General features: G+C 37.9%; 1 protein-coding gene across 1 annotated transcript; it reads left to right on the forward strand.

Annotated features, from left to right (window-relative positions):
- Positions 1–2: 2 nt before the first annotated feature.
- Positions 3–19,084, forward strand: LOC113439933 (carbonic anhydrase 2-like). Its single transcript, XM_026706018.2, has 7 exons — positions 3–522; positions 2,830–3,027; positions 12,153–12,271; positions 13,959–14,051; positions 15,408–15,470; positions 15,884–16,039; positions 18,131–19,084. Exons 1-7 carry the CDS (start codon positions 495–497, stop codon positions 18,248–18,250), a joined length of 777 nt encoding a protein of 258 aa, XP_026561803.2. The 5' UTR covers positions 3–494; the 3' UTR covers positions 18,251–19,084.
- Positions 19,085–27,952: the final 8,868 nt, after the last annotated feature.

The following is a 27,952-nucleotide window of genomic DNA, read 5'->3' on the forward strand; positions in this document are numbered from 1 at the left end:
CCCCCACCCCACCCCCCCCAGCGCCACATCTGCGCGCCCGCCCGCCCGCCCGAGAGAAGTGAAACTGCTCCATCTTCTCGGCGGCCCGGAGCCAAGAAGCTTCTTTACGCGGCGCCCCTCCCGAGGCGGCAGCGCTTGGCTGTGCCAGGCTCCGGCTTGAACTGACGCGGCGCAGCGGCAGCGATTCCCACGACAGTGACGGAACAGGAGCCCAGCCACGAAAGCGGCTCCGGGAAGCGCAGAAGACACAGCCACACGTACAGCCACTTTGCAGCCCGTCCTGCTCTCCCCGCCCCCCCGGCCGGTGGCGCTCGCCTGGGAGCCGCCCCCTTCTCCTCCCCTTCGCTCCCCCTCCCGTCGGCGAGGTCCGCGAGGGTCATGGAGTTGGTCGGGACCTATAAAAACCCCTGAGAAAGAACCCCGGGTCTGTCACCCTCGGGCAAGGGAGAGCAGGCGGAGCGCGAAGTACCCGGCACAGCGGACCCATCACCACCATGTCCTGGGGCTACGGCAAAGACAACGGTGAGTAGTTCCTCTGCGGAAGGTGAGGGTCATCCTCGGTCCAGGCACGATCTCCGATTGGCAGGTCTCTGGCGGAGGCCCCCTCGATCCCCGAGGCGCTCGGGGCTCGTGTTGCTGGGGCTAAGCCAAAGGAGAGCGCTAACCCCGTTGCCGCTTGCAGTACCTGACAGGCAGAGCTTGCAGTACCTCCCGGGCAGAGCTCAAAGGGAGCCTGACCTTCAAAGAGACGCGGCTCTGGGCGAAGCGGAGCTTTTGCCCCGCGCCAGCTAAACTACCTGCTGCTCCAAACTGATTGCTGAGAAGTAACGGTGGGATTATGGAGCGAGTGGTGGGAGATGGAGGAGGGGGGGGGGATGCGCTTGGTCTTTTTAGCATTTGAGCTGCACTGAGAATGAATATAGGAACTAATAAGATTTCCAAGTAGGAGAGTTCTGAGTAGAAGAAAGTAATCCTACAATGATCCCATCAAAGGTATCAGGTGCAATAGATGAGGCACTTGGGAGGCCATCCTTCTCCAGCCATTTGACCTTCAGATGGACCCAGCTACAGGAGGGGCTGTGCCTGATAGGGATGATGGGGAGCTGTGGATACCTGAAAGGCAACAGGTTGGGAAAGGCTGCTATAGAGAGTTCTCACCTGAACTTCCACCTGCTGTATCTTCCTTCCAAGCAGAACTCACGAAGAGTTTTGGAACACACACTATGTTGCAATTGCAGTGACACTTGTAAGGCAAATGAATCTCTCTTCATCCGGTTTCTGCTAGGTAACTGAAATTCCCAGAAGGGGCATTTTGTTGTATCCTCAGGAACTCCATTAGAATGTGGGTTTAACATTCCAAGGCATTGCTATTTCCAAGCACAGTGATTGTTTGAGGTGGGAACTTTATTTCCTCTAAAGTGAGAAACAAGTTTGCTTGCCTAGAATTGGGTAAGCAACTGTAATACACTGGGAAATGGACAACCAAATCCATTGTACAACCAAATCATGGAAGGATGTGCCATCCTCTGTTTTGCTTTGCAAAGAAGGGGTGACCTTCGGATTTTGGTTACTATGTGTTAAATTCCTAGAATCTCCTTGAACTTGATGTACCAATTTAAATAAGATAGGTGGGCTTCCAGTTTGCCAATGCTCAAATCATAAGCATCCTTAGCTTTTAATTCCCAACAATACCTTAGTGGAGGAATCTGAGTGATGCTCTTTCATTCATCTCAGAAACCCCTCAGGCCCTGTGCCCCAGTTTGCTACATCTGTGCAAGAATAGATTTAAGTTTAACACATCCCCCCACCTCTTCCCTGCCCCCATTAGGTTTCTCGACATTTTCCATTTGTTTCTCTATGTGATTTTTCTATAATTTCAGCGTCAAATTCTATTTGGCCAAAATAACTTCATTCTTTCAAAAATGTTTAAAACCTTTTTAGAATAGAATAGAATACTTTTATTGGCCAAGTGTGGTTGGACACACAAGGAATTTGTCTTGGTGCAAATACTCTCAGTATACATAAAAGAAAAGATACATTCGTCAAGAATCATAAGGTACAACACTTAATGATAGTTATAGGGTACAATAAGCAATCAAATCATACTAGAAAACAGGTATCTTTATGTTAGGAGAAGAGTCAATAGCAGCAAAATCAGGAGTCTGTAGCATCTTTTGCAGCTAATAAATTTTATTAAAAGACACACTTCAGCTTCAGCTCACTTCCTCAGGTGCATAGAGGGACTAATGTCAGCTCTGTGAGGTAGACCAAATCAGGTAACTGGCTCCAGAAGAAAGTTAGAACTATACTTTATTGATATTGGATGTAATAGTAAAAGTCTGTTTCCCCCCCACCCCCATTTCCCTGTTTTAACCCAGAGAATTCAGGGAGCCAGTCTGAGTCTTTTCTCATATTTTCCCCCCTCCCTGGACTTAATGCATGCCTATGCACCTGTTGTTGTCTTAACAGACTTCTAGACTTCTCCAAGGTCATCTCTCTACAGCTAGACTGATGAAGTGTATTGAAGCTTATGCCTTTTAATTAAAAAAAATAGTCATAAAAGGTGCTTTAATCTTTTAACTTTTTCTTCCTGACCTTTTATCTTTATTCAGGACCCATATTGTTGGGGACAATATGCTGATTCTGTAAACCACCTAGAGAGGGCTGTAAAAGCACTGTGAAGCAGTACATAAGTCTAAGTGTTATTGCTATCTTCCTAATTTTCAACTGCCTTAAGACATTAAGCCTTTCACCCTCTTTGTTTTCCTTTTGTGCTGCTATTTCATGCTGTGGAGGTTTCATTCTTGTACTTTTCTTTCTCTGTTTTAGGACCTGCTTTTTGGCATAAGAACTTCCCTGTTGCCAATGGAGAACGACAGTCACCCATTGCGATCCAACATAAATCTGCCAAGTTTGACCCTGCACTGAAGAGCTTGAACATCACATATGATGCATCTGCAGCAAGGAAGATAGTCAACAATGGGCACTCCTTCAATGTGGTCTTTGATGATTCTGGAGACACATGTGGTTAGTAATTGATCAGTTTTCTTAGGCTTAAAGCTTTGTGGGAGAGATGGAAGCAGCCGCAAAGGGGGAGGGAAGGGCTGAGTAGAGCAGCGGTTGCCAACCAATGGGCCAGGGACCACTGGTGGGCTGCAAGAAAATTTTGGCAGAGAAATTTCCCCCCCCAAAGTAGTCCTCCAAAGCAATTAATCCAGGCTGCGCGGGAACACATGGCCCACGTGGCCCCCACCCTTCAGCCAAGCGCAAACCTTACCTTGAGTAGAGCCATGCGAGCTGGAACTAGAAAGTAAGACCAACAGCGGGGGAGGGAAATCCGCCCCGGGGTGGCTTGCTGACTTTGGTGGGAAAGTCGGTCCCATATTCCAAAGCTGCAGTAGTCACAAGACTGGCCCTTTGGTCATCCCAGAACAGCAGCTCCTCCAGTCCATGGCAGGCTGGTGCACTCGGGTGGAGGAGCAGCTGTTCTGGGATGACCCAAGGGCCAGTCTTGTGACTACTGCAGCTTTGGAATATGGGACCGACTTTCCCACCAATGTCAGCCAGCCACCATCAGTCAAATAATATGACTGATATTAGTGGTCCACGGGATTTAAAATTATGAGTTTGGTGGTTCCTGAGGTCCAAAAATTTGGCGACCCCTGGACTACAGAGAACTTAATTGATGTATGGCAGAGGGATATTTTTGTTTCCTTTATTTTAACCAGAGTTGCATATAACCAGAAAATGATAAAGACAACTTTTATGGATGATTTTTTTTCCCAATAGCAATAAGCCTTCTAAAACCAGTGAATCATCTTGTGTTAATAGAACAGCAATGGGGGCAGGCTATATATCACTCCAGTGATGATTCAAGTACAGTACTATTAAAAAGTTCAAGAAGTTACCACTAGAGAAGCAGTCTAGAGAGACAACTATTCTTTTCCCCATTTAATACTTTCTGGATATGTTGGTCTATAACTTCTATTAGCCACTGTGAATAGTGATGAAAGGGGCATTGGGAGTTATTAGCCCAGCCTGTAACCTATTGTCCTTGCCACCTGGAGATCAAATACCAGTGTAACATTGCAATCCTATATTGATTCCAAAGATAATCCATCAGAGACTTCTTTCCCAGATACATTTGCACAGTGTTTGCAAACATATCCGAAATATTGGATTTTTATAGTCCAACAAGAGAGATATTTTACATATATGGTTATGCCATGCAGTGGGTCTGAAGTCAAAAAGATGGTTTGGGAGAGAAGTATGGCCACATGTACTTCCTTAAAGAAGCTGCCTGTTTTCTTGGTTTCACACTGATAACGTGTGGTCCCAATAAAATATACATTTGAGCTAAGGAGGCACTGACAAGAAAGGGCTTTAGAGTGGGCTTGGATGTGCTATTACTGCCTCTGACTCAAACATCCCTGGGAATTTCTGGGATTATGCAATTATTGTGCAAATCCAGAAAAGGATGCATTGTATTTTTTTTAATGTAAATTTTTGTTAATCATATTTCCACCATAACACCACATTTCCACTCCTTACAGCGTTCTGGTATCTGTATTCACTCATATTAACATAGTTTCTAATTATATAGGTTACTATTCTATGCATTGTATTTAAACAGCTGTGGAGAATTATAGCATGCCCCAAAGTATCTTTTCAGCTTCATACCCAAAGCATACAGAACCAATTTAGTTTAGTGGTAAGGTTCCAGGATAGAAACCAGGTGACCATAAATTCTGGTCCTAGCTTAAATGTCAAAAACAGCTGGGTGACTTTGGGCCTGTGACTCTCTCTCTCAGCCCAAGAGGAGTTGTGAGGAAAATAGGAGGAGGAAGGAGCATTAGATATGTTTGCCAGCTTGAGTTATTTATTTTTTAAAAGGTAAGATAAAATAACCAAATAAATTACATCTGCTTATACAGCTAGTCTTTGACTTACAAATATTCGTTTAGTGACTGTTCAGAGTTACAAAGTAGCATTGACAAACATTTTTCACACTTACAACCGTTGCAGCATTCCCATGGTCAAAATTTGGATGCTTGGCAACTGGTTCGTATTTATGACGGTTGCAGTGTCCTGGGGTAATGTGATCATCTTATGTGACCTTTTGACAAGCAAAGTCAATGGGGAAGCCAAAATGGAGTTACTAACTTAATGATTCACTTAACAGCTTTTGCAAGAAAGGTCGTAAAATGGGGGGAAATTCACATAACTAATGCCTCATTTAACAATAAATTGTGGTTGTAAGTTGAGGACTACCTGTATTTCATCATATGTGTTGACTTTCTTATATTCAGCCTGAGTTCTATGGGTATATATTGTTTTCCAAGTAATCTAGAAATTGTCTGGTAATATCTGTGTGAACAAAAACCATTTATGAAACTTGGGATGTTTTGTACTGTAACATTCCTTTATTTTTTATGTGGGAAAAAAAAAAGATAGATAATAAGTATAGTTGGGGGGTTGGATTTAAAAAAAGAGGGAGGGGCATAAAAGGGGAAAATAAAATATTCATTTGATAGTTTCCAGATCAGTGGAACTAACACTAAAACTCAACAGACTTGTGTACTGTTTTGGGAGAGTTTTAATCAATGTTGATATATGAAATATGTCATAAGCATAATGCCTTTTTGAATCAACATTAACTGGAAGCTCATTTTATGACAAGGATCATCCATTATTCAGGAATATATATGTCACAATTATCCCAAGATAAGTGATTCCAATTGCCATTAGATTCCAATCTCTCCATTTAATTTTCTTTGATTTTTTAAAAAAACATGACATTTCCCACACATTTCCATATGTTTCAGTTAGTCATCCTTTGCTGGAGGATGTTCTGTTCACAATAATTCTAAATTAGCTCCCTCTTTTTAGAATTTTGTAAGTTCTCTGTTCTTTATGGTGATTCTGCAATTGCTGGCTGTGCAAAGCTGATCTTAGGAACAAGAGTTGGAATGTTTGCCTTTTAATATCCTGATTTGCCAATGCAATCTTTTTCCCCTTTCAGTATCCATGAATGAGTGTTCTAATCTGAGACAGGATGACGCTAAAAACAAATGGGCTGCTTTGTCTCTCAGCGCTACCTGGTTTGATTTGCTTAAGCAAATGTTCTGTATTTTCTCCCCATGTTGGCAGCCTCATTGAGGAGACACCTTCAAAGGACCTGGAACAGCTTGGATTTGTAAGCTTTCCAAGCAGTATTGAAAATAGCCATGCAGCAGCTACAGTCCAAAGCTTGCTTCTTTTAGTATTTAAATGAACTGCTCTGGAAGAAAATAGGCTGTGCAATGTAGCCAAAGTGTGTACAATCCATTTTATTCTTAGCATTCCCTGTAATAAAAAGAAAAATACCCCTAAATACAGGCCTCAGTGCAGAAAGTCTTTTCTGACTGGAATAGGTTTTAAGTTCTCACCCACAATTATACCTGGTCCGTCTGTGGTTACTGCAGACAGAAGAAGTCAACTATCTTGCATTCAGACCCTTTAATGAAATTCAGTGTCTGAAATATGACAAGAAAACTACAAGCAAAACATAAATAGTAAGGAGGGCCATTTTATGTTTCTTCTTGGATTTTTTGCATCCTTTTTTGTTATTTCAGCCTCTTGTGGGTTTGCATGCATGAATAGTCAACAGTATAAAATGTATATATTTACATATTTTCTGGTTGTAAAATTTGCAATTATTAAGAAAGATACACTTTTTACTTTGGTTGTTTTGGATTCGAAAAACAGAGAGGGAGGAAAAGGTAGCAGTGGAAATGTAAGTGTAAGTATAATACTTGAGGAATAGGCAGGAATTTGAGATTTTTGTTCACAGTTCTGCTGGAAAGAGAGGAAGTCAGCTAATCCTTAAAAAACAGAGATGAGGCTCATATTTCTGCAAGAATTATAATGTTTTGTATTAGGAAATATACCAGATAATCTACAGCATGTCTGTGGCATAATTTTATAACTGTTCCTTCCCTTCTAGTTATTTCCATGTCCTTAAGTCTCCCTCTCTTTGGGTGGAGAAAGGCAATAGGGCCAGTGATAGGCAGAAAACTGCTGAAAATCCAGAAATTCAGTATTCTAAAGAAGACAGAGAGATCTCTGTTGTTATCCTTCCATTTGAGACTAGGGTAAACTAGCTGGAGAGGAGTAACAATGCGACAAAAATAGTTTTAAATATTTTTAAAGCTTTCACATATAGTCAATCCTGTCTCATGGCCCACTTTCTCTTTTCTGCAGAATTTTTTTTAAAGTATAAATATAGGAAGGAGAAGTAAATAAGTATATCAATATTTTTCCAGTCTCCCATATCTTGTCCATAGATCCCACATATATTGGAATTAGACTGTTCTGTTCTCAAAATGACTGGTTTAAAATCCATTTTCTTCTTGAAACATCAAGATGCTACATACAGCATTACAAATTTAAGACTGTAATGCATTACTTTGAAAGACAAGAGAACATTCTGTGACTGTTCTATTATTTATACTAGAACATATGTTGATAATATTTACATTTTTATCCTAACTACCAAAGTTTATAATTGTTGTAGGAATCAAGAAACTATTGAAGGATAATATAATGAAATTTAGAAATGTTTATCTGTGCTGTTTTATCACAAATGTTCACCTTGTAATTCTTTTACAATTAGCCTGATGATAGGCAGGTCTTGGCACAGGGTCCTTTAAAGTCCTTTTATAAATCCAGCAATCTCTTTATCGTATCAGAAGCATTGCAAATCCTCAAATGGTAAAAATAAAAGATATAGATTATTCATTAATTAAACAGTCACCTTACAGAATGCTGATAATATTCACTGTCTTCCTGGGGTTAATTTTGCCAGTATTTTGATTGATCTGCTGTTTTTGCAAAATGTGTGTGCAAGGTAACATTTGAATAATGTTTAAGGCTTCTTCAATTTCTCCCCTCCCCAACTTTGCTGTGGTCTCTTTAAATATATCTGGTAGTTGCTATTTTACCAGGCAGGATAATAAACTGCATCCGAAATTAAAGAGTCCTTTGCAATATGTGTTATATTACAGTGCTTAAGCATGGTATCTACATAATGTTAATATTTTGTATTTATTTCTGTCCTGACTTTATTATTTTTATAAATAACTTATATAGTTTATTAAAATACATAGCATATAAATTTCTCTCATTGTTTATTGCCAATAGATCAATTAAAGGATTTTTTAAATCATCATTACAATCTTTGAGGATTGTTCAAAGTTTTGATGGGCTGATTTGATTAAAAAATTTGTAGAGCATATCCTCAAAATCCAGATTCAGATCCACTGGAACAGAGCCTTATAGTATTGCAACATTGTATAGAATGGATCAGAGCATATAAATCTCTTTCCTTTGGTTGCTTCTCTGGTCCTTTAGTTTGTGAACATACTATTTTGTGCACTTGCAGAAGCCAGAGCAGGACTGGCTCTGCCTTGAAACTGCAAGGTGGCATTTTTTTTCCTGATGCTTGGCTTTGTCCAAAGTGCCAAGACAAATAACCCCTGCATTGCCCAAGCAACTTAACCAACCTGGTGCCATTCAGTTTATGTTGGATTTAAATTCATAGAATTCTCAACCAACATAGCTAGCCCCTACTTCTACTTTTATTTTCAGGGAAAGAAAATTTAAATTTTATGGAAGTTTGTAGTTGTATGCTATACCATTCTGTAATTCTATACGTACTATACCATACTGCCGTGGTGGCGCAGTGGTTAGAATGCAGTACTGCAGACTACTTTTGCTGACTGCCGGCTACCGGCAGTTCAGCTGTTCGATTCTCACCAATTCAAGGTTGATTCATTCTTCTATCCTTCTGAGGTTGGTAAAATGAGGACCCAGATTGTTGGGGGCAATATGCTGACTCTGTAAACCGCTGAAAGAGGGCTGTAAACCACTGTGAAGCGGTATATGAATCTAAGTGCTATTGCTATTCATCTGAGTAATTTTTAAAATCCAAGCATTGTTAGAATCAGCTTTGTGTCCCAAATTGTACTATATTCTTCTATGTTGTTTGATGGCTGGTCTATATTTGTTCCTATGATCACACAGTGTGAATTCTGCTTTCTTGAGGTTATGATAAAACGAGTTTATTTGTACATATGAATAGTAATCCATTGTAGATAGTCAATAAAATTAAGCTTTTCAATTATGCACACGCACATAAGTACTGGAAAAGATCAAAAGTTCACATATGGCTGTTGTTATCACTTTAGTCTTATACAAGTAGGTCATTAAGGTCTAATTAGTACTTAATTATCTAATTGATTTGAACTTGTATTGCTCTAGATAAATTACTCTCTACATAATACTTTATGAAAAATGTTTTTATAGTATATTTTTATTAGCAATTCAGTGCATAGCTGAACCATACAAGGATGCAGAAAAAAATAACTTACTAAAGATACCTCTTTTACTTTGGCAGTTGTAAACTTTGATAAAACAGATGTTTTGGAGGGATTACTCATGCAACTCCCTTATAAAACTACTCCCAAAATATCCTATAGAACCACACTTAACAGCTAAACCTCACCCAGGCTGAACTTTCTGATATAGTCAGTGGCTATCCACCAAGGAGAGCCTACTCCTTTATAAGACCCCTTTTCAGCATGATTTTGGAAGTTCTCTTCATGCCATAAGTAACATAGGCATAGGGTATCTATAGAGTTTTATGGCTATTAAGACATAATTGTCCAGAAGAAGAAGACCCAACCTTGTTCACTCAAGGACAAGGCAATCCTTGCCCCAGACATTTTTCTTCAATTTCTTCATCATAGTTTTTGTTGGGCGAAAATAACATAAATTCATTGTTTGAATTGTATCGATTTTTATCCTAAATGTAATAGTAGTAGTAATAATTTCTTTTCCATGTGTAATTGTTTTCAAACATCAAATAGTACAATATTTTAGTTTAGATATATTTCGATATTTTATAAACTACATCCACAGAAATCGATATAACTTACTCATGAGAAAGAATATTTAGGCTTGGGAGAATGATTAAATGTATCAAATAGGACAAGTCTAGCTTCCCACACCATACAACGTAAGTCTGTTTGACAATCTTCTCTCTATTCTTAAACAGCCATTGAGCTCCATGACTTTCATCTAATTTCTAAGATTTTATATGACAGTTGTGAAACTCCATGGCTACTGGCCCTAATGGCAATATGGCTGCCTCTGAAGCAGAGGTGGTATTCAGCAGGTTCTGACCAGTTCTGGAGAACCAGTAGCGGAAATTTTGAGTAGTTTGGAGAACCAGCAAATACCACCTCTGACTGGAAATTTTACAGTATCCTTCCCCTGCCATACCGCCAAGCCCCGCCCACAGAACCAGTAGTAAAAAAAATTGAATCTCACCACTGCTCTGAAGGCCATTGATTAAAGGGCTTCCCTGTACAGTTAGTTGGTTCCTGTGTGAATAGACTGCTGGACTAGATGGACCAGGGGTCTGATCCAGCAGGGATCTGTTTATATACTTGTATAGGAATTATATCACTTTATTACATTAATTAGGCAGCATTGATGGGATGTCCCCTCATTTGATCTTCCTACTAACAAATATGTGAAACAGGCTGCATTGAAAGAGGGGATCATTAATAATAACTAAAGACACCCAATCAGTGGCCAACTAATCAGTAAACAGTTTAAGTATGTTGTATGAATACTATCATAGCTTACTTATATGACGGATATCCTTTTTTATGCAGGCAATCAAAAACTGTGATTCAGTATGACTTTTTAACACATACTCAAGCAGTCAAATAATAATTTATAAGTTTCTACCTGCAAGCAATATCATTCTAGGAGATAGTTCTATTAGCCTAGGTCTCCTATGTCATATGAGGACTTGAGATATGGGTATTTTTGTATCTTTAAATAGAACTTCCCCAAGGTACATTTAGGGTAATTGTTGACAAACAGCCAGTAAGTAATATCTATAAATACCATTTAGGGAAGGTTTTCCCCCCAAATTATCTCTTAAAATTAAACCTTGTGCTACTATCAGTCTCCTGCTGACTTCTCTTAGATAACCAGCTGCTGTTTATCAGGAGAAATTATTAAAAGTACATTTTCAAACATGTGAACAGTTTTGCCTGACTGGTTCTAGAGGTTCTAAACTAGGAAATTAAGATAATCATCCTGCCATGTAAGTTTTTGCTTGTGCTAATTCAGAACCAAATATTGCCAAATATAGAAAGTATGCTTATGAGAGATAACATTAAAAAAAAAAGCTCGTGTCTCAAAATGACAATTTGCCCTGTCGGTAGGCTGTTAGATAATGATTAGAATTCACCCCGATTGAACTCAATAATGGCCTGTGGGTAAGTGAATGACAAAACAGCCTAATCCTTTATAATCCTTACTAGTTTAACTCAGATCAGCCATAATACAGAATTTTTAAACATGAAATATTTGGGGAAAATTTCTACTGCTGTATAATATTTTTTTTGCACCACCACATATATATCCAGGCCATCTGCCCTAGTTTGTGAGAAACTATAGGTGAACTGTGTTCTACAGAAATATCTTGGCTTGTATTTTTGTGGATTTCTGTCTCTTTTCTTATTCCATGATTGAAGAACACAGGTAGCAATTCAAGTTCTATTACTAGTAGCCAATTGAGGGAAAATTATGTTTTTGAAAGCCCGAAATGCTCTAAATCTTGTAGTTATGCAGGGCCAGCTGAGAATTAGACTTGTCAAATGTCAATAATGTAATTGCTTTCTTAGCATGCAGATGTTCCTATGAAATTAGCTCATATTAAGATTCAGGATCACAGAATGTGTTTTGCATATGCAGATTATGATCTCTAAGAGATTTTTATCAGATTTTAAAATGCCTCCTCAACTGATATGCCGGAGAAATTCAATTTATCACAGCAAGATCATACTTTATCATTGTGCTATTTTAAAGACAGTGGGAAATTTGCTATGGGGCAAATTATTGTGTCTTCATAATTTTCATACTTTGTTCGTATCACGTCGTTTAACCTGGCAAAAACATTGGTGAAACTATATCCAACAAAAATGACTCAATATAAGAAAGCAATTCAGACTTTTTGTTATAAGTCACAAGCTCTCTTTTAGTCAGGGACTAGTTTATGGATGAAGTCTACAACAGCTATTTTTTTATTTCAGTGCTGAAAGGTGGCCCAGTTTCAGGAATTTACAAATTAAAGCAGTTCCATATTCATTGGGGGTCCTGTGAAGGCCAGGGTTCTGAACATACTGTTGATGGGGTGAAATATGATGCCGAGGTGAGACCTTCATTATTTTCTAAGTATTTATTTTTGTGTTTTATATGTTTATGTATTTACTATTGAAAAAATATACTGAAATATATAAGAATTGGATATTAAATATATAAGTATATTGTATGATTACAGGCCAGTTCATACATTTTCGAGTAGGGGTCTTTCCAAATTTATGTATGATACTTATAGGGGCCATATTTTTGCTAACAAAGTTAGTAATAGAATAAAGAATTGCGTCAATCAAATCCAATAAAATAAAATGCATTAGTATTGAAAGCTAAAAATATTTTCTGTTTTTGGAATTTTAGAATTGTACAGTTGGAAGGAACATTTTATCAAGTCCAACTTTCTCTGAAGAAATCCAAATTAAAACAACCCGTAAATTGTGAATTTTTATTAGGATTAAAGTGAAATAAATAAAAAGAAAGGCTTTTCAGAAAGTAACTGAGAAAATCTAGGCCTTCATTAAAATGTGGCCTTCATTAAAATGTGCCCAAATTTTTGCTGCTAAAATTTGGTGGCAAAATGAGCAATCATTAGTAACGCAACATTATTTTGACCATGTTTATTAAAAATAGATTTATTTTTCAAGAATAAAAACTTGCACTGTCAAAATTCAGCCATTTTCCTGTCAAATTTTGTAGCACAATTTTGGACCATTTGGAAAGTTTTGAACGATTTTTAAAAGCACTTAAAAAAACCAGTTCCCCCAATAATTTGTTCCTTTTCTTATGATGTCACCATCATTTCACCAATGTCACTGGTAACACTCTAGATCAGAGCTGTCAAACTCCCGGCCTGCAGGCCAGGTGCATCGAAGGGGAACATCACATGATGCCACCGTGACAATGTGAATTTGACACCCCTGTTCTAGATGATGCAACAAGTTGTCATTTCTGATCCTCATAAAGTTGCCTATATTTGATCTAGTTAACATAGTTGTTCTACATTCATTTTTACAGTCTAGGATGTACTTATTCTACAGGCCTACCAGACACTACTCAAAAAAATAATACAGAGCTGTTACTTTGATGATAAATGCAATGGATACATTACCATTTCTAAGAGAAATGCCCTGGCTTAGACTGTTTAGGTCAGCCTTCTGCTGTCTGACCTAAAGAGTCTAAGAGTCTCCTGTTTGGTACTCATAGTTAGGTTGAGATCCCAACGTAGAGTAACACCTAGAAGGCCAACAGGTAGAAAACAGTACAGTATAACACTGAATGCAGTAACTATCAGTTTGAATTGAGTCCAGAAGGAAATTAGCCCCCAATGGACATGGTAGAAAACCAGTGAGTAGTAAAGGCTTTCAGAGACCATTCTTACTACTGCATTTCGCACTGTTTTTCACAGCTGTTGACATTTCTTTTTTCAATCTACCTGATCCTTCTCAAATTTATATAAAGTATAGCTCTTACTTTCACAGTAATGTCTGAATAAAAGGATTGGCAATCTGCTTACATATTAGTAATGGTCTGAATGACATGAGAAGACAGTGTGAGAAATATAGCTATATTTGAATATTTTATTGCATGGGAAAAGGAACTAACAAGCCTGTTCTTTCTTTTAACGTCTCTGAAATCAAAAGACTTTCAGACTAAAGATTAATATATAATTTATTGAATTCCTCTGTTTAAACGAAAGACTGTTAATGGATGTTTTCTGTCTTCTGTATTTTTCTTGATTCCAGCTCCACTTAGTGCATTGGAATACAAAATATGGAACTTTTGATGAAGCTGTGAAGTATCCTGATGGCCTGGCAGTTGTGGGAGTGTTTTTGAAGGTTAATATCTTTCTATTTCTTTCTAATTTTTGTATTTTCAGAATATTTATCAAGAAAGGTGACTTTGCCCTTTACTCAGAAGTGAATTAATTGCCTACAGTCATTCCAGATATTTCAATGATAACATTATTCCCTTTATAGTAATTTCTACTGAAAACTGAAGAGGTCAGTTAATTTTTTAAAAAAGAATCTTAAGTTTGAAAAGAGTCTAAAAGTCAGGTGGGCACATTTTCTGGTCTGCTATAGGATTATCAGAAATTGACTTAATTTATATGCAACATGATTCCAAACAAGCTACGGGGTTTGCAGAGAAAATAAGCCTTTATGACATGTGAGTGAACAAACACATTGCAGAAAAACAGATACTTGCCAATAAAACCTCTTACCTAAAAATCATGAAGACCTAGTCTTAGCCATATTTAACAGATTCTTGCAACATATTGTAATCAAATATGAGGTACAAATGCAAAATTCACATGCACATGTACCTAATGTAACAATCATATGGATTTGGTACATCTAACAGATTTTTTTATTTTTCCTTTTAAATATATCAGAAGAGTTGAATTTAAATGGTTCATCTGTGTAAAATAATAAGCAATAAAAATTACATATACAGTATTTGAACTATGCAGAGTTACATTCCATTGTAGTTGGCAAATTTGCTTTTCCAAATGTATTTCAGAAAAGTGGTAATATTTATTTATTTATTTATTTATTTTATTTATTTGTCAGTTGCTTACAAGATAATAGGTATAAGTAAAACATACTTATGAATACATGAAATGGGTACATATAAGAAAAATAAAAGAAACAATAGGACAGGGACAGTAGGCGCGTTGGTGCGCTTATGCACGCCCCCTACAGGCCTCTTAGGAAGTGGGTGAGGTCAATAGTAGACAGTCTAAGGTTAAAGGTTTTGGTTTGGGGAAGAAACCACAGAATCAGGTAGAGTATTCCAAACATTGACCACTCTGTTGCTGAAGTCGTATTTTCTGCAATCAAGTTTGGTGCGGTTAACCTTGAGTTTGTATCTATTGTGTGCTCTTGTATTGTTATGATTGAAGCTGAAGTATTCATTTGCAGGTAGGACATTGCAATGTATGATTTTATATACTATACTTAGATCGGACGGAAGGCGGCGTAGTTTTAGGTTTTCTAGGTCTAGAATTTCGAGTCTGGTGGCATAAAGTATTCTGCAACGAGTAGAGGAGTGGAGAACTCTTATTGTGATAAATAATCGAGGATAAACTGAGTCAATGTTGTTTTGGAAGCTGAGTATTGATTTCATTTTTGAACACATGCACATAGGCACAAGGCATAACTCAAGTTTCTCTTTATCCTTTTATTTCACAGGTAGGAAGTCCCTGTCCTGGACTACAGAAAGTTGTTGATGCATTAGATTCCATTAAATACAAAGTAAGTGCTTCTTTTTCTTGGTAACCAGAAATATCTAGCTGTGAATTTTATTATTTTTTGAAAAAACATTAGTATAGGGGCAGCAGTTGAAATAAAATTGCTTTCAATCTGTATTTTAAGTGGCAATAGTTGCTTAACTATATCTTGTTGAAAAATGCTATATTTAATCATAGCAGAAATGTTTCCATTTCTACCTACATGTATTAAAAGGTTTTGTTTACTTGGTATCCCTCAGAGAGGAGGTGAAACAGCATATACTACTCTTTGTCACTATGGTTGCATTAAACCATATTTTCAAAAAAAATATCTTAGCATACATTTTATGATGGAATTGAGTTGAAATCTATACATCATAAGTTGCCAAGGTTTAGAAACACTTTACTAGGTTATTTTATCAAACTTCTGTCTTCTAGGAGAAAGAGGCTAACTTTACCAGCTTTGATCCCACTGGTCTTCTTCCTGCCTCTCGTGATTATTGGACTTACCCAGGATCATTGACAACACCACCATTGTTTGAATGTGTCATCTGGATTGTTCTGAAGGAGCCTGTATCTGTGAGCAAAGAACAGGTAAATGCATTTGCTTCAAACATTGCACTCCCCATCTTTTGTCACTAGGAGCTACTAATTTCCCCTCTAATATCTAATTAGAGAGCATGGGCAAATGACTTTTCTGATTGAATTTCACAGTGGTAGACATAGCAACATGAAGCTGCTTTCGCTCCTACCCCATGTGGATATGGACATACACACAACACATACACATGCAGAGTGTATGGCTATGGAGGCTTTCAATCTTGTGTATTTATGTTAGAAGTGCCTTCAGATGTAGTTGGCTCTGTGATTTTGCATGATGGCATGGATATTAAAGTTTTTTAATTGCGGAAATGTGTCAAGGTTACAAAAAAATGCAGACTTGTTAAGTGCATTTCCCCCGTTTTAGGCCTTTTTTGCTACAGTTGTTAAGTGAACCACTGCAGTTGATAAGTTAGTAAACCAGTTCTTAAATGAATCTGGCTTTCCCATTGACCTGGCTTATCAAAAGGTTGCAAAAGGTGCTCACATGCCCGTGGGACGCAGCAGTGGTCATAAGTATGAATCAGTTGCCAAGCATCTGAATTTTCATCACATGATTATGAGGATGTTACTAAGGTTGTAACTGTGAAAAATAGTCCTAAGTAACTTTTCTCAGTGCTGTTGTAACTTTAAATGATCACTAAATGAACTGTTATAAGTCAAGGACTACCTGTACTTAATTCCCCGGAAGGGCAGGTCGGGATACTGATTGAGCAGCAGCTGAAGATTGTGATCAGAACCTTTGCTCAGCTTTGACTAATACATCAGTTGTGGACTTTTTTGGGAACAGAACACCCTTATGGCAGTGAAGAGAAGGAGACTACTCCAAAACAGTTTACATGATTCTTCCTTGTAGACTCAGAAACTGCAACTGGTCTTGCTTACTGTTTCTACCAGTCCTTTGGATATTTTGGGAAAAGAGTCATGTTAGTCTATGATGAGGGGAAAACTCAGGAGCCTTTTATTAAAAGGCATAAGCTTTCATATGAAGAAGCATTCTAGTTTGCTAGTATAAGCTGTTTTCATTCAGTTGGGGCAGTCCGGAGACACAATACCTCTAGTCAGTTAAATTATATGAAGGTTGTGTTGACCAGCATAGTTCAATTCATTGTGTATGTGTCAACCATGTCACGTGTGAGTACTTTGATATTGGTGAATGTGCAGAATAACATTCATGTACACATCTATGCTTTGGCAAATTAAAATTAGACATAAATTGTCCTCTTCCCTTTATCATTTATTGGTCTGTATAATTCAGGCACATGCACATGAAAGAGCTGTTATGTTATATGTAAAGAACATAGGAATCCATGATATTTTTAAGTACATTTTTCTATAATTTAAACCCACATATCTGTCTTATATCAGATTGAACCACTGAGGCCCAACCCATTAATTTACGCTCCAGATTTCCTCAATCTAGAACAGGAATGTCAAACTTGATTTCATTGAGGGCTGCATCAGGGTTGTTTTTGACCTCATGGTCTAGGGTGGGCATGGCCATTGTGGGTTGGCCAGCTTGACCTCACTTGAGTCGGGGACATCTGTGGTGGCCTATGTGCTGTGCCAGTGAAAACAGCTCCCGAGCTCCATTTTCAGCTGCGAAGGCCTCCTGCCACTCTCTTTCAGTGAAAATGGAGCTCAAGGGTGCCGTGTTCCCCCCAAGCTCCATTTTTAATGGCAGAGGGCAGCAGGAGGCCATCACAGCCAAAAATGGAACTTGGGAGGGCCACATGCAGTCCTCTTGAGCTCTGTTTTCACTGGCAGAGGGCCAGTCCTTTGTTATTTCTAGGGTGGGCCCATGGTCCAGATCTAAGTACCCCATGGCCCAGATCCAGCCTCCAGACCTTGAGTTTGACACCCCTGATCTAGAACATTCATGACATGTTGCATTTCAACTTCTTCACTAGCCCAAAACAATTTAAGCCAATGCCAGACTGGGAAGGTAGGATGGGAGACTATTTGCTATTTTTTATTTGTGCCAACATACACATAGGAAAAATTGTGTTCCTAATAAGTGTTACGACACAACCTTAAGAATTCTGCTTGAGGTAGACGAATACTAATATCGTTTCTTTCCTCCAGATTGCCAAAATCCGCTGCCTTTGCTTCAATAAGGAAAATGAACCTCAATGCAGCATGGTTGACAACTGGCGCCCTTGTCAGCCTCTGAAGAGCAGAGAAGTTAGAGCCTCATTCCAATAAGTTACTGCTATTAGTTCTTCCTGCTGAGCACAAATCGAAATGCGATACATGATGCACTTGCCTCATTCCTCCCCCTCTCTTTTCGCATTGTTCTTTTTTTCGTCTCATCTTTGTTTATAGTGAAAAGGAAAAGGCCACCAGTAAAAAGGAAAAGCATAGTTGTAGCAGTGTGGGTGTGTATTTGCAGGATCTGATACTTGATAAGAATTGCTGTGATGTTCATGTTGGCACTGCAACATGACATCATCTTTTGCAGATTGCTAAGGGGGTGGATAATAAGCCACAAAAATGAAGCCATTTCTTACAGAACATAACTGTATAGAATAAAATCTTACATGCACTAAATAACTTGAATCATTAATGGAAGCACATGAATGCACTCTGAAGTAGAAATTCTTCATCTGATTTAGGATATTTTGACTCAACCTAGTCACTGAAATGCAGCTATTAGGACTGAAGAATAAATAAATGTCTTAGCTTTTAAATAGTATATATTGTTTTGCATTTTAATCAGGAATCTGAACTATAACTTAATGTTAGTATGATTTTATTTTTCTAATCATAGATGTTAATGAATCTAAATGCAACGCTATTATGTGTAAAGAAAAGAATGAAGGCAATATTTAAAAATAATGTCATAATTTAAATAAAAACATTGTATTTTAGCTGTATTCTTAAATCAATAAAGTTATTTTTGGTTCCTAAACTGCAATACAGATAAAAATTATAATTGAACTTATGTAACTCAGTATACTTTACTGCAGTATAAAAATATTTGTCAGTATCGAGTTTGAGTATCCAAATAAAAATCCAGGATCATTTCTCTTCTGAAAAGCTTACTGTTTATTGAATACATAGCATGGTAATGGTGAAGTAAAACTAACTGAATTTCTCAGGCAGCAGTTCACAGTATTAAACAATGAAGTTCCTAGCCCAGCCCGCAGGCTTCCATGTAGACCGTGTAAACAAGTTCTCTGTGTTATGGGAATCATCTACCTTTTTCTTCACACGGTTGATACGTCCTTGAAAAGTTTCCAGACTCTCACAAGTTTCAGTGGAACTGTAGAAGTTTTGCTTCTCTAACTAACCCATTCATAATCAACACCTTTCCCCTTACTCTAATGGCAAGTTGAAATGAAGAGACATGTAGCTGCCACTCTACGATATTTAATTTTCTTAATTTTATAAATGTACACTATTCATATAATACGTTAAAACAAAATATTGCTTTTGAATTCTATAGCTCCTTGAATATTTATTATACATTCATTTATTCAAACCTTATACTGCTCAAGTCCCAGTAGCATCTAAGAGATACAGCACGGTTCCCTTTTCCTTCTCTGAATGAGGAGGAAGAGCTCTCAACTTGAAGAGAAAATTCAGCATTGGATCTACCTTTCAAATGAACTTGATATTCCCAAAGTAGGGGTGTAAGGAAGCAATTCTAATTTGTAGCGGGAAGCCATTAATTAAGCAGAATGGAATGCATAACTAGGTCACACCAGCTTAGTTATCCGTGAATTACACAGTGATGTTGCAAAGCCTGTTTTACTATTGGAAAAACATCAATAGTTCGTGGATCATAAATACCACACATTCCCTAGGAAGACCGGCATTTCCATGTGATTTTACAAGCAAATGTAGATAAGGTGAACAGTCAGCACCTTCCTAAGCATAAGAATGTAGTACAAATACAATGATGATGTCCATTTTTCTCTACAAATGCATGGAGATCTAATATACACCCTAAGTGGATTCCCCCCCACAAAGAGATTTTCCCAAATATTTTAAGAGGGAACATAAATAAGGCCAGCTCAAAAAACTCAGGGCCCTCCTAAGCATAACGATGGGCTACAAATTTGTTAGTGATATCTATTTTACTGTCATGGAGATCTAATCATAACCCTAAATAGATTTGCCCCGAAATGAGATTTTCCCATGTATTTTACCAAGAAATGTAGCTAACCCTTAGCCAATGTGATTAGTCTGCACCCTCCTAAATAAATCCATTGGCAATGTCTATTATACCTGGAAGAGAGAAATGTAATAAACAAACATGGAGTCCATGGCCATTTCTGGCAGTGGACATTGACATATTGTGAAAAATCTTTCTGATTCAGAAAATATTGTGTTATTAAAATACGAACATAACTCTAATTATTTTCTTGCTATTAAAGGGTGGTTCTTGACTGTCACATTTGGTTCATAAAAGAATGTTTCTTTGGCCACTTTGCTGCTTAGTTTCCTGGAGTGGTCACAGCAGTCTCCTGATTATTTTGCAACAATGTGGGAAAACACTCTAATGGAGCTCCACTGCATGGCACCTTTTGAGAGTTAAAATGGCTTTGAAGTACAAAACAAACAGATGGCAAGCTCCTTTTGGGAATGATTGAGAGTTTAGCATTTGTCATGTGGTGCATAAATGGGAAGCGAATTACTAAATTTACTAGATGTATTCCAAATAAATTTGTTAATTAAAGGATTATTGAAATCAGTTAGGAGATAATTAAATATCTGTCTTTTTTGTATTCACCCATAAAAGAACCATCATAATTTCCTGTTTTAAGGATGCTATGATTTAAAATTAACTATTTAAAAGTCAGTAGGATTTAAGAATAGAGTAGAATAGAATTCTTTATTGGCCAAGTGTGATTGGACACACAAGGAATTTGTCTTGGTGCAAATGCTCTCAGTGTACATAAAAGAAAATATACATTCATCAAGAGTCAAGAATCGTAAGGTACAACACAATAATAGTCATAGGGCACTATAAGCAATCAAATCATGCTAGGAATCATAATTTAATCATGATTAACAAATCTCATGGATCTTAATTTGAAAAAAAAAGAGATCTGGATGAATTAGTGCTTGGTTTCACTATTAATGTACCCTTTGGTTCCTATGTACAGTGTGATTAGAAAGAAGAGGCCATTTTTATTTTTTGCAATGAACAGAAGCATGGATGCATTTTATTTCGATGAATTTCAAAATGGTATGACAAAAGGACTTTTTTCCTTTTTCTAGAGTCCTAAACTTACTATTCTGTGACCCAAGTAACACCACTGACTGAGAATATGACACTCAGGCTGTTTTCAAGGCTTGCTGTTTCTGTATTGACAATGTAGAAAGAGACATGAAAACCTGTGAAAAGATGGGTGACAACAAATACACCTAAATTCCAAAGTGAGAATCAGCAACTGAATTGGTTAAAATTAGAATTGAAAATGAAAATATGCAAGGCATTGTGACACTTTTTAAAGGCTTCCAATTAATAACAATCCTACGAGGCAGAATAAATCAACAACTGGAATGTCTTCCTGGCAGAGCACAAATATGAACTTGTGTATCTCCAATCTAGCGATTCCATTGCCCATTCTTAAAACAGGAATGAGCAGCCTGAGACTCAAAGGCTCCATAGACCCTGCCCAGTGGTGAGATTCAAATTTTTTTACTACCAGTTCTGTGGGTGTGGCTTGGTGGATGTGGTATGGCTTGGTGGGCATGGCTTGGTAGGCATGGCAGGGGAAGGATAGTGCAAAATCCCATTCCCTCCCCACCCCACTAACCTGTTTTCCAGTTCCGTTCTCCTGTGTAGAGCAACAAAAAAAGATGCAGCCGATCAGGTGAGACTCAGGAAACAGAGAATAGAAGGGAAGGGGCCAGTCAGAGGTGGGATTTGCCGGTTCTCCGAACTACTCAAAATTTCAACTACCGGTTCTCCAGAACTGGTCAGAACCTGCTGAACACCACCTCTGCCCTGCCCCCTTGAAGACTTTTTGGCTGTAAGTGCTAACATGAGGTGTTTTCCAGATGTTTTGATGATTGCAATATAAGCCCTCAAACAAGTTTAATTAAAATAGTGAAGGAAATTCAAGAAGAAATGGAAAAACCTAGCCATACATTTCCTGCCCATTTTGCATCAAATCTTCTACTTTCCCCCTCCCCCTCACAAAAAAGTGCTAAGTGTAGTTCCTAAGCAGAAAAAGATTGGCTACCAGATTTAGATGCTTATTTCTCACTTGAGACTGTGATGTAAACAGTCAGGCAAAATAACTCCCTTGACAGCGTCATCCCAAGGCTCTGCTAATAGGAAGTGGATGACTTCTTTCTATTTCTTCCTTACAGGGACTACCCTGAACTGCACCCAAATTTTGTTTTTAATTTGCATGTTGTTGCAAAGAATAGTAACAAATATTTTTTTTAAAATTTGGCCCAACTTTTATATTGCAAAATTATTTTTCTGCATAATAGCTTAGGTGGCAATTTTATTTTTTGCAATTCAAGATTTTCTAACACAATTTTAAAGGCCTGGAGACTAACACATATGAAGAATGGTTGGAGGATTTGGGTTTGGTTAGTCTACAGAAAAAAAAGGACTTGGGGTGGGGACATGATAGCAGTATTCCCAGTATTTGAGAGGCAGCCACAGAGAAGAGGGGGTCAAGTTATTTTCCAGAGCACCAGAGGGCAGGACAAGAAACAATGGATGGAAACTAATCAAGGAGAGAAACAACCTGGAATTGAGGAGAAATGTCTTAACAGTGAGGATAATTAACCAGTGGAACAACTTACCTTCAGACATTGTGGTTGCTTCATCACTTGAGATTTTAAAGAAGAGACTGGACAGTCATTTATCTGAAATGGTATAGGGTCTCCTGCTTGAGCAGGGGGCTGGACTAGAAGACCTCCAAGGTCCCTTCCAGTTCTATTCTGATTCTGGAAGTTAAAATGTTACAGGAAAACTTAACTCAAGTAAATTCTTATGCAACCCACCTGATCTAAAGGAACACCATATAGAAGAATTGCAGTGATTCCTGCTGTGTGTTGGAATAACAGACAACCCCCCAATATGAATCTCTTCTTGAAAAAATAAATTTAAAATAATAACAAATGTGTAAGGGAAGTATTGATAAGGTTTTTTATTATAACATCAATATTATTGCATAAGAACAAGTAAGAATATATAAAGGCTTCTGAATTTGAAAAATATAATGTGTCTGTATGTGCGTCTTTGTGTGTGTGTGTGTGTGTGTGTGTGTGTATTCTAGCTGTTCCATCAAATTATTCTTTGTGTGATAGATTTATGCCCATAGCAAGCTTCCTTAACTCAACAATGCCAATACCCACTAAAGAAAACTTGTAGGACCAGCAGATATTCCTTAATAAACTTTGATATATACTCATGACAGCCAAAGAATCAAAATAAAGTAGTTGAGGAAGCACAAGTGACAGCTTGGAAGGAAATGCTTTGGTGTAAAAAATTAATCTTGATAGAGCATTAGAAGTGAAGGGTGGGCCAATTGGAAATGCATTTTGGAAGTAAATGAATATTTAGACACCAGGTCAAGATGGCAATTGGCCAGAAATTTGAAAACAATGCTGAAAATAAACAAAACGGATTTTTCAGTGTGAGCTGCTCTTTCTGAACTGGCAATAAAACCAAGGAGGACAGATGTCGACATGGAAATGCTGATGGTAACAAAATATTTAATTTGTTGCTTTAAGCACCCACTATTCCCACTATGGGGACAATTGCCGGCACTTCATGTTGTCATTTATTTTTTATTAAGTTCTCTGGAGAATTGGAAGACTCTTGGACAGCAACAGAGCAAATGATTTGCCAGTTGGCAATTTTTGTCATATCTCAAAGGAAATGCAGAATTAAAAGGAAAAAAAAATCTATACTGCCTGATATGCCAAATCTGATACTGCCTGATATGCAGTGCAGTGGTGGGATTCAAAAATGTTTACTACTGGTTCTATGGTCATGGCTTGGTGGGCATGGTAGGGAAAGGATACTGTAAAATCTCCATTCCCATTCCATTCCAGGGAAAGAATGGTGTAAAATCTCCATTTCCTCCCCACTCCTGGGGGAAGGATACTGCAAAATCCCATTCCCTCCCCCGCAATTAACCCACTTTCCAGCTCCGTTCTCCTTGCAGAGCAACAAAAGAAGACCCAGTCAGTCAGCTGGGACTCAGGAGGCAGAGAATAAATGGGGGTGGGACAGTCACAGGTGGTATTTTCCGGCACTCCAAACTACTCAAAATTTTCACTACCAGTTCTCCAGAACTGGTTAGAACTTGTTGAATACCATCTCTGCTGACATTCCAGATTACAACCCAAAGCAGCTAACAACTTGACAACTTGGCAGTACAATTTTCCCCAGTGGTATCTATCCATCCCACATGCTCTAAAAAGGCACAATCTGGGTCCCCTTCAGGAAACAGTGTCACTTTGTGGGTCCAGGAGGGCCTTCTTTGTGTTGGCACCTGCTTTTGGTTGGCTCCTGGCCATTAGAAAGGGGTCAAGACCTTACTTTTTCTTGGGCATTTGGATCAGGATGAGTACAATTTCACCAGCTAGTGAAACAACTTGGATTTCTGTTGGTCAATTATTTGTTCTTGCTTTTCCTTATTGGTTGCCACCCAGAACTGCATTGTTTGAGTTGGATGCCCAAATCAATGTTTTAAATAAGCCATCAATTTAAAAACAAACAAACAAGAGTAATAAGGCAGCAGCAAAAACTGAAGCCATGTATAAAATACAAAATGAAGCAGAAAGATAAATAAGATCTCAGAAAAGCTACCTCCTCCTTTGTCATTAAAATGAAAATATTTAAAATGTGTTTTTAGAGCAATACACTGCATACTACAGTTGAGAAAAGAGCCAGCTCTTTGTATCTGTATACTCTTTTAGATAGCAAGGAAATTGGCATCTGTGAAATTGATTGAAGTAGGTAGAAATAGAGTAGAACATGCAGCACTCTGCTTTTTAAGGCTTTTCAATTGTTCCCAGGAGCAAACGAACAATGATAATTAGAGGAAAACTACTCTGAAGAGATTTGCTCAATTCTGCCAGTTCCTGAGACACTTCTAAGTTAGCACTCTGGATGACAATACTAAAACTTCCAGATGCTTTTCAAGGACGGTGTCATGCACAGAATTCATTTTTCAAAGGCCTCTATTACATGACTTGTCCCCCAAACCTTTGAGTTAACTTCAGAGGGGTTTGTCATGTTTGGGGAGCTGGGTCAGAACAAGTGAGTGGGCCATGGTGAGTTGACTGAAGCAAGTTGGCCATGGCAAGTTTCCCCATTTTGCCTCAGTTCAACTCTGACCTATAAATACTTCCTTCTTTGGTTAAATTACTAACTATTGCATTAAAACAAAAGGGATTGCCAGTCAAAGACACAATTTGTTCTTGAAAGAACCAGTTCAAGGTGCTTAATAGAACCATCTAGCAATGTAGTCAGGAACAAGAAGGCTTTATCTTGTCTTTTTTCATGGAGATTTCCAGATGCACATCATGTAACCCATACATAGCCCAGATATCAGAAGTGATATTCAGCAAGTTCTCACCACTTCTGGAGAACTGGTAATGGAAATTATGAATAGTTTGGAGAACTGGCAAATGCCATCTCTGACTGGAGATTTTACAGTATCCTTCCCCTGCCATGCTCACCAAGCCACGCTCACAGAGCCGGTAGTAAAAAAAAAAGAATCCCACCACTGCCAGATATGTCTTTGATATTTTCTGCACATTTCTTTATCTACTGGGATGACCTTGATGCAGATAATGATAAGCAAAACTATCAATGACACTGGTAAATGCTATCCTAATCTGTAACATGACTGCTATAGAACAAGAAAAAAAATGCCAGTTAAATAAGCCAAAGGAGCTATCTTTTACTCTGACTTTCTCTTAAAATGTGCCTAGGTAGCTTTTATTGAGAAAACTCATATGTAAAGCATAGATTATATGGCAAGTGGCAAAGCTGGCACTATGAGCCATTCCTAGTAGGTCTTGCTCATGCATAAGGCAGAAGAAAAGGATTAGAGGACAAGAACTATTATATTTGTCCTGAATCATTCAAATTAAGCTGCTTTACTAAGCTTCAGTGATGGATCCATTGTTGCTACTAGAGTTAAAATATTAATTTCCAGTCATTTTCCATATAGTAAACAAGAGGTGATGAGGCATGCTATCTCTTATCTGCTGTGCACAATAAATTCAGCTTTAGTTGGTTTCTTTTCTTCTGTACCAGGTTGCTTTGGCAATCAGGATTGTTAGCTAGTCTCTGCCACTGCATTGCTCTGGAACTAATGAAGTTCTGTGCAGTATTTCAGAAGGATAGATGTTGATGGTTGCTCTGAATGACATCGACTGACCACAAATGCCTTCTCCACTCCAAGAACAGCTCTCATAAAACCAATAATTAACATGGTGCTTTATTGTGTTATGCATACACAATCTTACTCTCATTCACATACAGTTTTATTCTCATCCACTCACACTTTTAATTACAAAGCGAATTTTGGGAACGTATCTCACGTTATTAAATACCCTTTCTCAGAAGTAATGTTTCTTTAGACATGAATTTCTTTCCCAGATGAATTACTGTTTCCAATGGTAAGCCACAAATTATCTAAAGTAGAAGATAATGTGTGGTTATTAGATTACATACTAAGATGCTGATTAGAATTCAGGGCAGGAATATGTTTGTTTGGTGTTGGTTGGCTCTTTCTCAAGTGCCCTACATACATAGGAAACAAAGAAAAGGCCTCCAATTTTTGTAAACAAGTAGCAGGTTCATTCAAAGCTGTCACTCTTTATTTTGTCACTGATTCAGCAGTACAAATGTAGCTTTTAAATGAGAGTCTGACCTTGACTATGTACAAAAATGTGTAAGAGTGTCAAGGAAGAGATAGTGGAACAGTTAACAAGCAGTGCTGTTCAAGGACAACGTTTCATGTAGGAAAGGGTCAAAAAGAGAAAGCAAGATATATGAATGAATAAAAAAAGAGCAGATAAGATGCAGGGCAGAAGCCCTCATGAAAAATAAAGCAACTGATTATCCATTCCGTGGATAATTATTACTTTAAAAGTGCAATTTAAACTTGAATCCTAGGAACCATCATTGGAGCCAAAATGAAAATAAATGAACCAAAGTAATAGTAATGCCATGATATTTTTTTTTCTTCCTAGCATTTTTCCACAAATGCAGGGTTTGCTTTTTTCAACTCTTAGTTGATCCATTGGTTGCAATAGGAATTGACTAACCAGCTTGTCACCCGAACCTGATGTCATGGGCTGATACAGAGTGATTGGTTCAAAGTCACCCACCTATCTTTCATTCCTAGGAAGGGACTAGAACTAACAACCTCTTGGTTTCTAGCATAGTGGCTTAACCACTAGACCAAACTGGCACCATTTGAAGAAGAATAAAATATAATAACAGGTAGTTCTCAACTTACAACAGTTCACTTAGTGAACATTCGAAGTTACAACGGTAATGAAAAAAGTAGCTTATGCCCATTTTTCACACTTATAACCATTACAGCATCACATGATTTGCATTTGGATGCTTGACAACTGGCTCACATTTATGATGATTGCAATGTCCCAAGGTCATGTGATTCCTTTTTATGACCTTCTGACAAGCAAAGTCAATAGGGAAAACAGATTCTCTTAACAACTGTGTTACTAATTTAAAATTGCAGTGATTCACTTAACAAAGAAAAATTGTAAAAAGGAGCAAAACTGATTTAACAAATTTCTCACTTAGCAACATAAATTTGGGGCTTCATTGTGGTTATAAATTTAGAATTACCTGTATTAATCTAATTTGAAGGGGGAAATAATTATTTTAATTGATCACCATCTCCCCAAAGTTTTTAAATATCCCTTATTAGGAGCAAG

The sequence above is a fragment of the Pseudonaja textilis genome, chromosome 3 (genome assembly GCF_049901715.1).
Source record: "Pseudonaja textilis isolate UNSWEBS1 chromosome 3, rPseTex1.2, whole genome shotgun sequence".
Classification (NCBI taxonomy): domain Eukaryota; kingdom Metazoa; phylum Chordata; class Lepidosauria; order Squamata; family Elapidae; genus Pseudonaja; species Pseudonaja textilis.

What these genes read in the sequence shown, in the direction of transcription:
- LOC113439933 (XM_026706018.2), top strand. Translation starts at nt 495, where the DNA reads ATGTCCTGGGGCTACGGCAAAGACAACG. An exon ending in TTGTGGGAGTGTTTTTGAAG is followed by an intron (nt 14,052 to 15,407) that starts GTTAATATCTTT and finishes TTTATTTCACAG; the next exon opens with GTAGGAAGTCCCTGTCCTGG. An exon ending in TATCTGTGAGCAAAGAACAG is followed by an intron (nt 16,040 to 18,130) that starts GTAAATGCATTT and finishes TCTTTCCTCCAG; the next exon opens with ATTGCCAAAATCCGCTGCCT.